Here is a 14,702-nt window from a genome sequence, read left to right as displayed (position 1 = left end):
TGTAGTTATCAATAAGGGCATTATTCACAGCCAGAAGACATGTTAATAGTCTGTCCGTCTCTCACTGCCATTTGGGTCCAGTTATGAGAAGGATACACATACCCAGTGCCACGTGCATTTTACAAAAGGAAGACACACAGCCCTCTCTCTTCTAAAGCAGAGTATAGAAAAGTTCCACTTCCAGACTTCTGCTCGCATATATTAGCAGGCTTATATAAAACACAGTGACCCTGAAGATGTAACCACTAGTCACACGGGCCATGCAGGTGAGCCTTGTACCTGGGGGGAAGGACTGTGCTTATGAAGGCCGCTTTCCTTTCGGTTCCTTCTTGATCCTGTTAGCTTGGACAGACCAAAGCCGCTGCTGACCCGGGACAGTTTGGATTGTGTGGTAGGCGCCAAGGCTTCTCCTCGACTTATGCATTTCTTCTCGTGGGCTGTAAGTTTAGAATTAAGTAACTGTACAGTTTAAGGTATACTGATTAGTCTGTCGTACTTTTTCATATATTATGGTTACAGATCACAGTCCTCCCCCATTATCCACCATTCCCTTCCTGTGGCTGCAGCTCTCATGGTCAAGCACTGTCTGAAAGTCGGACCACACTCCGCAACTTCTATCAGAGTGCCGGCCACTGTTCTACTTTATAGCTCCGACTTTTGGCTGTCATTGAGCCCATGTAAACGACACGCCTTAGGCTTGCAGACACAGAACACACAGCAGTGTAGAGCCCAGCGGCCCCTGCCCCTTTCCCGCCTTGAGCAGATCCGATGAAGAGCTGCTACAAACGCTACCTCAGACGCACATGTCTTTCAGGTATCAGACTTATTGCTGATCCTGATTAAGAATGGGTGCTTGACAATTATGTGGTGGCTGAGTTAGTGTTTGGCGGTGATGATGGCAATCGACTAAAGTGAAAATTTAAATGGCCATGTGTCTCCATGCTAACGTTTCACCATTTGTCACCCAAGAACTTTTGTTGTTGGGAATATTTTGGAACACAGCATGTTTTACATTTAAGAAAGCTATGAGGGGCAAACATTGTACACTGTAAAGCACCGAGGATCCACCGCAGAATACTGCAACATAGCACGTTAACATCACAGACAAACTGATGACTGTTTGTACCTCAAATGATAAAAATAACTACCAAGGCAGTTTTAATAAGAAAACCACATTTCGAGGGCTTCTAAAGCCGGTGTTATGGATAAGAGGCTGTGGAGTTGTAGCTTAGATTGTGTGTGCCATCTGTGAGGTGTTAGTGTCTGACCCCACGCGCAGGTGGCAGTGCAGAGGCTCAGCTGTACAAAATGGAAGCAGTCTGCAGTGCGCAGGGGCAGCAGCCGTGCGACCCAGGACCCTGCTTACCCAAGTGATTCTGCCAGCATTTCAGACCAGCCTCCTCTATGAGTGGCCGAGCGACAGCTATGTCCACGTGGCCCCTGTCGTTCACTGGCAGGCTGACCTTGAAGAGTTCCTCCAGGACTTGTTTCTTACTGTGGACCAGCTCAGTCCAAACTCTGTTGACGGCTTTAATGAGGAGCTGCCGCCCTAGGGAACAGGAAGAAAGGACCCCGAGAGAACACAAAGGCAGGCTTCGCTTCCTGCTTTGCTCCACTGTACTTAAGTGTAAAACAATATTTACAATTATATTACATTCGGTTCAATGAAAGCAGGTATTTAATGTATATAAGCCCAAGTTTTGTCTATGTGAAAAATATTTTAAAAGGAAAAAAAAAGGAAAAAAAAAAACAAGCTTTACATCCATGAAAAAAATGCTGTATTATTCATTTATAAAATAAAAATATTACAAGTATCTATCTTCAAACTTCTAGATAAGAACTGAGGTCTCAAACTGTCCTTTAACCCCAACTGAATCACAGACCCTGTGTAGCAGCCATATCCTCAGGCCCTTAAAAACATTTCCCTTCCTTTCCTCATATTTAACTTACTGTTTCAGTTAGTGCTGGTCCTACGCCCTCCCTCTCTCTGGTGCTGGTGCTCTCCCCACCCCAGCCCCACTCCTGTGTCCCACCTCAGCTCTTCTTTCACTGGCAGGACCTCCTCCATCTCTCATGGTGACCCCAATAACTCTCAAGTCCTCCCAATCTCTCTTACACGTACACGCACTTGAATCTAGACCCACGTATGATGTACACAGGTAGCATCGCTTTTCAGAGCCTGGCTCATTTCACTAAATAGTGGTTTCCAGGACCATCTTATTTTTTTTTCCCTGGGAATGGCAAGATTTCACTTGTCTTAATGGTTGAGCAACTGGTTCTATTTCCCAGCTGTTGTGGTAGCAGCGCAGCGCAGACACAAACATGGATATTCACGTATCTCTACGGTAAGCGGACTTAGTCCTTTGGGTACACTCAGGAGAGTCATAGGCAGGTCATACAGTAGCTCTTCTGCAGTCTTGGTTGTTGGCCTTGAACTGGCAGACACCCACTTCTGCCTCCTGACTGCTGGTACTAAGTGTGTACAGCATCACAGATGGCTCCTCTTCCTTTTGTTTTGAGGACCCTCCACACTCCCACATATCTCCTGCATCTGTTTACGCCCTAACAGCGGCTTGCCCATCTATCCTTAGCAAGCCTTACAGTCCCTAGAAGTCGACCACCAGCCCTGGAGACTGACTCAATAGGTCAGAGCAGCTCCACAATCTACAGTGTCACGAGCTCCCAGTGAGACTGGTCTGCAGAGCTCACATAGCGGGTTTAAGGCCTGCCTAGGTATGTAGTGAAACCCTGACTTGAAAACAAACAGGTAAGCAAAATGATCAAATGGTACTGATGATAGGCTGTCTCAGAAACCATCTGTCTCTAGCAGAGGATGTGCCAACACAGCATCGCAGTCCTAGGCAAGGCTGGTTAGCATCTGCAGCACAGATGCCACGACGTTTCCTAAGAAGGTTCAAGGTTAGCGTCATCGGGCTGAGCGCTTGAAGACAGTCTGGTGTAGGCTGACACGCATACAGATTGCTGTTAGTAGTTTTTGAAACCAGCACTGTTATGTCTAAACTGGAAACGAACAGCACTCCCACCATCAGCCAGGGAAGATTACCTTCACTGATGTCTTGGCTGTAGCTGCCGTCTGGCTCGATGTCTGAGGGAATCATGATATGCCACGTGGTCATGCGTGCCTCGGCTTCCAGTCCAAATCCTTCCACACTGCTGAAACAGTCAAACCAGACATCTGAGGGGACGGTATAGCCAAACACTGTAATCACTACGAATTACTCTGCAGACACGGGTGAGCACTGGCCCTATCACAGTCTCATTACTGCCAGATTGGCATTCAGCAGACACAAAAACAGGACTCCTAATTTACCATAGGGGGTGCATTTTTAAGGGATGATCTCACAAATGCACGGAGTTCAGGTCCTAGGCATCCAGAATGCTGTGGTAACCTTGGAGGTGCTTAAGATGAACAGTAACATTTTTTCTGGAAATTACAGAAAGGTCTCTTCTCTAAGACCGTGGCCTCCCCAGTTGTCTGTAGCTCTCTCTTTTTCGCTTCCGTTATCAGTGAGGCACTTAAGAGCTGCCCTCAAGTGGCAGGCTCTTCTCTCCCTGAAGATAAGGACAACATGGCCCTACCTTCTATAGCACTAACGCCAGCACGAGAGGAACCCACTGCCATCTCTGAAAACATTGTGTCTCACATTGCTTTGAGGTTTATCTATCTGTTTATTTCTTACTGGCTTTTGCCTGCACATATGCGTGCCTGTGAGTTTCTTGTGATTTTTCTCTTTTTCTTTTTATTCTGGTTTATTTTATTTTATTTTTTTTTAACTTTTGTTTTGTTAGCCTGTTTGTTTTCTAAAGAGAGAAAGAAAAAGGGTGTATTGTTGGGTCAGTGGGGAAAACCTCAGAGGAGAAAACATGATTAGAATTATTGTATAAAACACCTTTTTCCAATAAAAAGTATCTTTTTACAATTACATAAATGGCATATGGTGATTATGAAACATTTAAAGATGTAAAAGTAAATGAAAAGGAAAAAAATCCTCATTGTTTCTACTAAAATGCAACACTTGCCCTGTGTGGTTTTCATAAAGCAGTAAACAAAAATAATTAGAAGTAAGAAGACAATCGTTACAAAGGATATAAGGAATCAAAGACAGCAGGGCAAACGGAACCCGAGAGAGACTTACCTTCCAGCATGTAGGTTAATCAGGCAGTGAGCAAGACAGCTAATGAATTCCTGGTCATGGTTTCCGGGTCCCAGGATTAAGTTCCGGTTCACAGTAAGGACTCGGAGTGAGTCCAGGAGAGCTACTTGCTGAGGGACGGTTTTGTGGGCGCGGGAAAACTGGTAGAGGATGGTCCGATTGAGGCAGTGATACACCGCATCCAGCGACAAGCCCTGAGATCGTCTCTTCGACTGAAGAAATCAAAGAGATCTTTTCAGTCAGAGGACAAAACATGCAAACCCGCTGTCATTCACCAGCACACTCGCATCAGCTACTGGACAACAGGCGCCATGCTAAGTCCTCGGAGCGCTTGGCTGAAGAATACTGAGCCCCTGGGAGGAGGCCTCCACCACACTACCCTAGTTAGGATGAATGGTCTCTATGAGTAGAGTACACCGGCGCATCCGTGGGAGCTATGCTGTGGTCTGGCTTCACCCTTCCTTGAGAGCTGCTCTCTGGCTTACTGCAAACGCATGTCTTAGGGAATGGTCTACCCCACCGCACCAGCAGAGCACAGCACATCGCAAGTGCTGAAGTACAGCATAGAAATGAGGGCTTTTTCCTTTTCCTTTTTACATTTTTTAATTTGTTCATAATCACCATATGTCATTCATGTAATTGTAAAAGGGAATTTGAATTGAAATTTTATTTCTTTTGGCTATAAATTCTAACATTGGGTTTTCCCCCCACCTACTAAACTACATGCCCCCCAACAAAGAAATGAACAACTATGAAAACAAAATACAAGAAACACATAGACTCAGACACACACACACACACACACACACACACACACACACACACCATAAACCCACAAAACCAGAAACCATAATATACAGGGGAAAGTATGTCCAACTTTTCTACATTATAAAGTAAGATTAGTTACGTGTGCCACATGCTCTTCAGTCAAGCATGCACGAAGGGAAGTACTCTAAGGACTATGAATGACAGTCCAGTAGAGGGTCAGCTGACGGGAACAAGTCCCCTCAGTATGGATGCTCATGCCATGGTCTTCATACAATGACATTACCAGGGTGATAACTACGGGATTTAATGGTAAGCAGGAGGACAATCACCTTTGAAAACACCAGGCGCTTTCGGAAGGAGCACTGGCCTCGGGGAGGAGGAGGGTGTACTTTTTAATCACTTTCTACAGAGTTTGGGTATACCTAATGCCAATATTCACTCTTGTTAGTTACATCTACTTCCAGGAATTGTGGCACAATAGGAAAAAGATTATCCAAAGAAAAACGTGCTGCACTGTTAATAGCGACGATGGATTACCTGGGCGATGAGTTGAATTATAAAATCTATAAGAAGTTTAGATTCTTTGTTGAACATGCCTTGCCAAAGCTTGTCCACCACGCGTTGTGTGAAATAAAACACGTTGTTCACCAATACCTGGTAGCTTCCTCCACTGGTAATAGGCAGAGACGCGTCTTCCCCTAAATCCCGGCAGGTAAAAGAGAAAATTGCTATCTACAGGCACAAGACCCTAGAGGCACAGGCTAAGGCAAGCTGAGTGTACCCATGAACATGCTCTTAGGGACCATCTGAAGAAAACTGTGTGCACAGCTGGAAATCAGGATAACCACCAGAAAGAATATTTCCTCACGTTTGAGGCCTGTGGGCTAAAAGTCCCTGCAAAGATTCTTACATCTAAAGCTGGCCTGTGAGAACTTAGAACTGTCAGCGACAGCGTATCTCCACCTGATAAAAAAGTTCAATTAGACATGGAATGTCTGTGAATAATGAATGGGAATAGAAAGTCCTCCACAGAAGACTCTGTGGCGCACTTCCCACAGTGCCACAGACAGCTGTGAGCCACAGTGCAGTCTCTCCTCACTAGGTGACCCCAGCGCCTCCAGCGGGCTGCTATGAACACACTGCCTTGGCGCAGCTCTTCTCCTCGTCCACACTGCGCCAACTGGAGACTCCACATACAAGATCATTTCTTATGCCCCTGCTGGGGCTCTGTGTCCTTCTGTGGCACAGACGATCTCAGCAGAGGAGAACAGGCACACAATTGTGACTTGATGTCTAGTTTTGAGAACACAGTTACATATCTGAAGATTACATCTGGCAAATTGCTCTACAAAAAAAAGTGACCCATTAATTTACCAGCACAGAGGTCCTACGATTCAAGTGATCACTCAAGAGTGGTAGACAGAGCAAATTGCTAAGACTTCTGCTTTTTGAGGAGGGTCTCACTAGGTAGCCTAGGCTTTCCTCAAACCTGTAATCCTCCTGATGTAGCTTCTGGAGTCATGCCTGAATGACAGGTAGCCACACTACGCGTGGCTTCGAACCAATACACTTTCTTCTCTTAGAAATAGTCTGTTGTCTGATATGTGAGTGATGTCTCTACCGTAAATGTCTCAGTGGAACTGTTGTGTTGCAGTTCGTACAAATGCCTTCAGAGAATACTGCCCAGTGCACAGGCTTTCAGAAACACTCTCAAGACGAGCGTGCACATGCTGGAGATTCAGCTACCCTATAGACACACATTCTATATGTGTTCGTGGCTCCTGGGTAAATGTTTGCAGCAGTGGAAAATTCCACATCTATCAGCAATAACCGGAATGAGCATATGTGTAGGAGACACAGCACTCTAGTGACGCTAACAACTGCCGCGTGCAGAGCCATGAACGCACCACCTCAAACGTGGAAAATGTTACACAATGGGCCAGACTGAGAGACAGAAGGAAGGAGAACTTGGAGCTTGGAGACAGGAAAGTGGTTAATACGAGCACTGAGAAATTAAACACAATTACCCAGTAACACGTCCGCTGCAAGCAAGTGGTCCATCACGCTGTCCAAAATGTGTGTCTGGAATTCTTTCTGTTGAGTTCTTGTAGATCTCTCAGGGGAAGCCTGTATATTAAAACAACACACACATATCAGAATCAGAAAGATACTAACTACATAATCATGGGTCCCACCATAGTTACACTGTACACCGTGTCAGAAAGATGAAACCAGTTGAAGCCGGCACACAGAGAATGATACAGGAGGGTCATCTGTGCACATAACCACACTCTTTACTTTTCAAACCACAGAATTTTAAACAGTATAAAGAAAAAGCCCCATCTCCAAAATGATTCCTTCCGGACCCTGACCCCGAACATAAGTAATGGGTTGGTCTGGTGGTGTATTCAAAGGCTAAATATTATATCCCGAGATGAACAGATCCTCATGTACACAGCTTTTGCTGTATAAACCTTGCCCTCAAATCATCCCTGATATATTACTAAAGATCCCTACAGCGTGTATCTCGGAGGAGAGGTAGGCATGGCTGGAGGTCTCATTGGGGTCTCAGGCAGGGACCATGGGAGGAGAGAGAAGGAAGTCACCGTGGGGTAGGCAGACCCTGAGTGCAGGGCCATTGAGGCCCCGCCTGTTGGAGTAGGAGTGGCCCAAGCTGAACAGACCAAGGGATGACCTGGGGTTATTGACAGGGAGTAGACACAAAATACATAGAGGGTAGAGATCTGTCCCGCCTTAAAACATATTATAAAGTTTTTTTTTTTTTTTTTTTTTTTTTTGGTGTTTTTTATTTGGGAACTATATGGTCTAAACGAAATAAACCCCCCCCCAAAATAATATTTACTACAACAGTATGTGGAAAATATTTGGTAATTTACCACTGTATCACATTTCAGCAGGAAATAAGGAAATAAGGAAAAATATATAAAATAAGTCATAAAGTCATTAAAGTAAATGTAAAAACCCAAATACAGTAGCCAAGAGTCCTTAATGGGGGAAGATAACAAAGAAAAAGTTAATTTAGCCCACAATTCAGTGCTGAGATTCATATCTGTTAAGAGGCAGGAAACTAAGGGTTGTATTTTTCCTATCTGTGAAGGGAAGCACCGTGGCTGGCTGGAGCCAGTGAGGATGCACATATAGCTGCCTGTGAGCAGTGCGCTTTATGCAGTGAGTAGCCGTGTAGCTGGCTTTCTGATGGAGTTTTGAGTAAAAGCTCAAGACATAGTTGAACTACACACTGACAGCTGCTTCTTCTGTTGGTCATTCAGCAGAACAACCCAGGCACCTAACTTTTAAGTACATAGCCTGGCAAATGGCAAGAATGCCCCTGTCATCCTTCTGAAGTGCCAGGCCTTTGACAACACAGTGGACAATTCCAACTGTCACAATGTTCTTGTATATGTAAGTGGAGGTGTGCTGTCGGGCCTTTGCAGACAAACAGGAGGACAGCCCTCCAACTATTGGTAAGATGACCATCTCATCCACTTCTTGTGGCTTACTCAGCTGCTTTCTTATACAACTCAGGGCCACCTGTCTGCCACCGGGTAGGGGCATGTTCTCAGCCGAGAGTATCTTTTCCAAAATGACTCTAGATTTGTGTCAAGTTGACAATAACCAACAGTTACACCCTGTCTCTAAAATGAAAACATCTATTTCAAAGTGGCATTTGCCAGTTAATAATATAAAGATATTATATACCAAGGACCTACAGTTGGCACATAAGGACTCTAATGAGTAATTTTAAAGGTCACAGTGGTGCCCACATTCAAGAAATCCTAAGAAATCTGAAGTTCTTTTTCAAAGTAAGGCTGTGTGACGCCCAGGAAGACCATTTGAACTAGGCAACTAAGGCCAGTAACAAATATAAATTTCATCATCACCCTGAAGTCAGAGAACTAAATTCATCCTCAAGTCCTTCTGGAACTAGAAACATTTTTTAGTAGCAGTAAGTATTGATATTAGAAATACCTGGGGTTCAATCTGCTCTGTTTTTTCTCTGAAACTCCATTCCTTCTTTGTAAAGGAGCCATCTGGTTGTTCTGAGAAATGTACTAAGACATTTCTGCCTCTCCCTGTTTTGTTGACAACAGAGCTCTGGGTAGCATTCACTAATGCTTGTGTCCCTAACCACCGCAGGTTGGCTGGGACGCTCAGGAAGACTGCAGTCTCCAGAGCTGTCACACACTTGGAGCGGGCAGTCCTACTCCTGGGCCAACTGTGACAGCTCAAGCCTTTGGATAATATGAACACTTGCCTAATTCCAGGAAATTTTAATGAAACTATCCTGCTGTTGTCACGTAAAGTTCTCAGCTTTTAGCTGCAGATGTGGGGCTTTCAGGGTGATGATCCCAGGGACCAGACAGGACATGGTCACACGTCCTTATATGCCATTATTCTGAGACTGTCTGCTCAAGTTAAGACTATGAACAGCAAGATACCTTTCCTTTTTCTCAGAACAGTGCCAGGAGTCTTGAGAGAACCCTCTGCCATATTTTGTCATCTAAAAATAACAACATCTTGCAGAACAACAACAACAAAAGTTCATGACTAACCTCAGCCGAGCTGTTGACTCCTCTGCTCCGCTCTCAATCTGACCCCTAGCAAGTCCAGCTACTCCACCAGGGGCAGCTGGGTGGCAACAGCAGAGGATTCCAGAACAGTCACTAGATACTCCTAAGCCAGGCCTCCGGGCGTTCTCTGTATGTCTCAAGTGCTGGGACTGTGTTCTAACTGTTACCTGTGCAGCCTTGTTTGATTTTCATTATTCTTACCAGAGACAGGTTTGATGGTTAGATCACTGGATAATGAATTAACAGTAAAGTAGCCATAACGATGGACAAGGTCACAGAGCGGGCACCTTACATCCACGACTCCTCAGAATTACTGGGTAACATGCACACAAGCAACTCTCACAACAACCGGATGGCTTCTTTACACAGAAGGCATGGAGTTTCAGAGGAACAAACAGAGCAGATCCAACCCAAGTATTTCTTACTGAGAATTTCAGTCTTTTCCCCTAAGGTCTCACTCATGACCACAGCAGGTCTCAGCAGTACACTCAAAACATTCTGTATGATCAGGGGCCTCAGCATCACACTCAGTATGAACATCACAGGCGCTTCAGGGACACACTGGAACATTCTCTATGAACAGCAGCCTCAGAAGCACTCACAGTCTATATGAACAAGAATCTCCTAGTTTTAGGGCTTGCTAAAGAAAATAAACCCACGTGCCCATGTGTAGATGTAATCAGCATAGCAGTTCTCCGACCACAGAACCACACTAGTAAGACTAAAGAGAATACACTTAGCTTCCAGGTCAAAGCTAGTGGGTTTAAGGACCTGTCTCGCGCTGGGAAGCAGCAGACACACAGCTCTGCTATGGAAGCCCCCCTGGGATAGACTTCATAATCAGAAGAATCATGCTTTTAAAGGAAGGAATGAAAAACAGTATTTTTAACTAACCTGTGTATGCTTGTGTGTGTGTGTGTGTGTGTGTGTGTGTAAAGTAACTTACACTAAAGTAGCAACTACTTTATAGAGACTCTATGTGTGCAGGCCATTTGTGTGGTGCCTGAGCAATCTCCCCATTTCAATTTTTAAAAAACAATGCCAACATTTCTGGTTAAGATGGTATTGTATCTCCTGTCTAACAGGCACATAGTTAAGTAAATATTTAACACACTAAGAGACTCTGTCACCTGTTACAGGAGACAAAAAGACACATGAAAATTCATCTATAGCTTTAAAGAGTTTAACACCCTGGGCTGGAGAGATGGCTCAGTGGCTAAGAGCACTGACTGCTCTTCCAGAGGTCTGAGTTCAATTCCCAGCAACCACATGGTGGCTCACAACCATTTATAATGGGATCCAATGCCCTCTTCTCGTGTATCTGAAAACAGCTACAGTGTACTCATATATACATAAATTAACCTTTAAAAAAAGTTTAATGTCTGTCCAGGGCTCCAATCAGACACTCGGTTGTTCCTAAACTCTAATTCTAACCTTTGGCTCTCTGTTCAAAAGTGGCACGACTGCACACACCCATGTGAGACGTGCTGGAGCTGACACGGGTGCAGGAGCCCACGGCTCATTCAGGACTAACGGCTAGTTACTCGTGACTAGTCAATTACTTGTTAGTGTTCGTAGAAGCTTCAGAAACGCCAGGCCAGGTCCACTGACCTCCGAATGCTAACCAAGCACCTCTCTCCTGAATACCACCTTGTAATTGCAGTTTTCACAGGCTGTTTCTACCCTAGATACTAAGGTGCTGATCGTCTCTCTTCTCGAGCTGTCTCGTTTGTCCATTACTGAGCTCCACCGCGGAGCTCTATCAGCAGCTTCCTTCAGTGAGCTCTGTCTCCGATGGCCATAAGGCTCACATTGAGGCCCACCAGCAGGCTCCAGGTCTAGTCCCTCAAGGCTCCCAGAGGCATAAGTTCTATCAGGCAAGCTTTTAACCCCATGGCTTACTGCTGACACACCTTTCTGCCAATTTTAAACACGTGTGACCTGGTTAAAATCCTCCTAAATTCTGTAACGACTTCTTTTAATTGGCCAAACTGAGATGTTTTTCGGGGAGTGACATAAGCAACTTCCATGGTTTTGGGTTGCATAACAGCCTTGGCCACTAGAGGGAGCAGGGAAACTGCTTATGTGTAGTGCTGAGTGCTTGTCCATTCCTCCCTCTGAAGATAGCAGTCCCCACACTTTTAGCCTCACTGCACAGCAAGGACTCTTTGGTACCTTGTACTGCACTGGCCAGAAGAACCTGCCAGTCATTTACTTGCTCTTGTTCTATTTCCTTTAGTGATATCAAGAGGCAAATATTTTCTTGTTCTGGTCATTTGACACCACTGTTTAGAATCAAAGCCACAGCCTTGTACGGTCTCTCCCAGAGCAGCATACCCCGCTTGAGATGAACATCTGACAGTGGTTTTTAGGGATGGTTCACCTCTACAGCCGGCCATGATGGCACTTGAGTCTCTCTTCTCTGGTGCTGCCACTGATTCCTGTCAGCCACCGCAGGAAGGGACAAACGGGAGCCTGCTGTCTTTGGGAAAGCTTTGTAAGGTGGACCAGATAGGGGAGCAGTCATGGGCAGGGGTGGTGAGTGAGTGTGACTGCTTAACGTCAGGCCGGTTAGTGAGGGCTGGCATATGCACACACCTGCCTAGGAGCTGAAAGCAGGGTGTGTCTATCTTGAAGATAAAGTTCTAGGGAACAGAGCTGCAGTCCCTGCCCGGTCTCTTCCCTAGTTACGTCCATAGCCTAACTGCACGGGTGAGGAACCGTGTATAGCACACTCCTGACGAATCGTTCCACCCTTACTGGAAGAGTTTACCCTAGGGAGAAAAAGGTGATAAAGGGGTAAAGGGGAAGCATGTTTAGAGAATGAGAAAAGTGGATCAGAGAATGTCCACCACGTGTGTCATGTTAGAAAGCGTGTACCCTCACATGTTCTGCTTGTATGTTATCCAGAAGACCTGGAAGTCTAAAAGTATTCTGCACAGAACGTAACTGGAGATTAATGTTCTCATTATAAAAGTGAGGCAGGAAAGAGCTACACATGTTTCTTTGTTGTTACCTCCAACAACAGATCAATTAGTGGCGTCTGCTTGCTGGCCGGGGTAAGACAGAGGTTGTCGATGATCAAGACTCTCATGAAGTCAAAGACGAACTTCTTAGCTGGGTGATTGGTCAGATAGGTCTTGGTGCCCACATTGCAGTACTCGGACTGGCTCCTGTTCATCCCCGTATCCGCGGCGAAAGCTTTAAACTCTTCGGCTGGAGACCCGACCTCGTCATCCAGATCTGTCACCTAACGAAAAAAGCAGGCGGATTCCCATCAGAGTTTATGAAGCACCTCCACAGTACAGGAGCTAAAACACAAAACAAATCCAAACTGTGGTGGCAGCTGTGCCAAGCAGCTGTGTGTAGGAAGCAGGCTACCTGCCCCAAGCTTTTCCTTCCCATGAAGTTCATGGCTGTACACTGCTTCCAAGACGGCCTCTGGGCACCATGCCATGTCACTCTGGCTCACTGTAATACATTGGCTTTATGGAGCTATACATACTTCAGGTAAATGAATTGGTAACATGAGGGTGATTGTCTATACATCTGAAGGCTGGCTACTGGAAAGCCAATGTCACAGGTCACAGAAGAATAGGGTATAATGGTGTAATGATGATCCCCAAGGGTTGACGTTTCTCCCCACCCCCCTTTTTTGGCAGGTGAACAAAGCCCAAATTAACAAAATAGCTACAGGTTTAATTCAAGAAAAAAGAGCAGCAAACAAGTCACGAATGTTGATAAGAAGATAAGGAAGTTCATATATGCATCTACACATACGCACACATTCATACACACGTACAAGCATGAGCACATATACATGCACACTTTTAAAACTAAACCAAGGATTCTAAAACTATAATCCAGCCAGGTGTTGAGGTCAGGAGCCAAACACCTCTTTACAAGACTGAATGAGCGTTTTGAATTTCTATCAATAAAACAATGGATATGAAGAAGGATGTTTACTTCAGACCCTGTAACACATGATACAAGAATCAGGAGCTAAGTCTTTGGGCTTGTGAGAGAGCAGAAGTATCTGTGCTGTGTCTGATCGCAGCCTAATGTTTCCCATTAACGTCTGTACAAAACAACAGGCTGAGCAAGCTAAGAAAAGCTGAGCAGAAGGAATCACAGTCATTTCATCGTTTACAAAGAAAGTCAACTCTGTGTGACTATGCAGCTCTACGTGTTAAAAATAAACATCTACTTTTCAAAATAAAAAAGAAAGCAGTTCGATTTGGCGGCAGTCCTGTTACCTATAGGGAACATGTTTTAAGGACACGGGCACCACCTTATGGGCAGGATCTGCAAGAGCAGCTGCCTGGCTAGGGACAGCAGCAGGGAGGTGGGAGGAAGAGGACAGCAGGGGGGCTCAGGCTCTGAGGGAAATCAGGAGCTTTCACAGCAGTGACAGACAGGTGGGACAGAAAGTGACAAACAGAAAGGTGGTCAGGAGCTCAGGAAGACAAAGGTCTGCTCCCCACCATGGGAGCCTAGCTCCAGCCTGACTATCACCACCATCCCCTCCCTCGCCTTACCATCTCTGAGTACGGGCGAATGTTGAAGGGGAAGACGGTGGCTGCTAAGGCACACAGGAAGTCAGGGCTCAGCCACATGGAGGCGAGGTCTGGCACGTTGTGATACAGGTACCTGAAGAACTGCATCAGAGTCACGGGGTACTCTCGGAGCCACGAGCCCTCTTCCTCTGACTGCCATGGCTAACACGGAGAGAACTCATTATTGTTCATGTCTTAACATTGAAGAAATGTCACACATGAGCAAAGAGGCGTGTGCACACATGTAAGCAGATCTAATAGCCAGAAAACCAGCCACGTTCTTAGAACCCTGGCGGGCACCCTGTAGCACGGCTAAGAACCCTCGTTGCTATGGGGATGCGGGCCTGCATCCCAGCGGCTCCCTGCTCCCGTGCGTCCTGTCAGAAAGCAGGGAGTAGGATCAAATACTCAAAGTCGTTTTCTCCCTAAGGGCCTTGCAGGACAGCACAGTGGAAGACCAGTACTACAGGTGAGCAGTAAAGAAAACACACACACAAGTATTTGAAAAATATGCCACCGGAGGGTGGCACCTTCCTTATTAGACTTTTACATTTGTTTATGGACCAGCATGATAGTGAGACCCCCAGGGTACCCTAAGGGCACGAATTTAA

The 14,702-nt window shown here is 45.6% G+C and overlaps 1 protein-coding gene across 3 annotated transcripts in view; it reads right to left on the bottom strand.

Annotated features, from left to right (window-relative positions):
* WDFY3 (WD repeat and FYVE domain containing 3) overlaps positions 1 to 14,702 on the bottom strand; it is a 217,632-nt gene that overhangs the window by 41,333 nt on the left and 161,597 nt on the right. For 2 of the 3 annotated variants that reach the window (XM_080924896.1, XM_080924898.1), the window contains exons 34-41: positions 14,074 to 14,253; positions 12,552 to 12,785; positions 6,971 to 7,070; positions 5,481 to 5,641; positions 4,158 to 4,387; positions 3,065 to 3,174; positions 1,367 to 1,549; positions 280 to 437 (exon numbers count right to left, since the gene is read on the bottom strand). In XM_080924896.1, the coding sequence (XP_080781022.1) occupies positions 280 to 437; positions 1,367 to 1,549; positions 3,065 to 3,174; positions 4,158 to 4,387; positions 5,481 to 5,641; positions 6,971 to 7,070; positions 12,552 to 12,785; positions 14,074 to 14,253 (1,356 nt within the window). The remainder of the gene's footprint in view (positions 1 to 279; positions 438 to 1,366; positions 1,550 to 3,064; positions 3,175 to 4,157; positions 4,388 to 5,480; positions 5,642 to 6,970; positions 7,071 to 12,551; positions 12,786 to 14,073; positions 14,254 to 14,702) is intronic. The other variant, XM_080924897.1, reaches the window with a different exon arrangement.

Source organism: Micromys minutus (assembly GCF_963924665.1).
Source record: "Micromys minutus genome assembly, chromosome: 11".
Classification (NCBI taxonomy): domain Eukaryota; kingdom Metazoa; phylum Chordata; class Mammalia; order Rodentia; family Muridae; genus Micromys; species Micromys minutus.
This window is presented reverse-complemented; position numbering and strand designations above follow the sequence as displayed.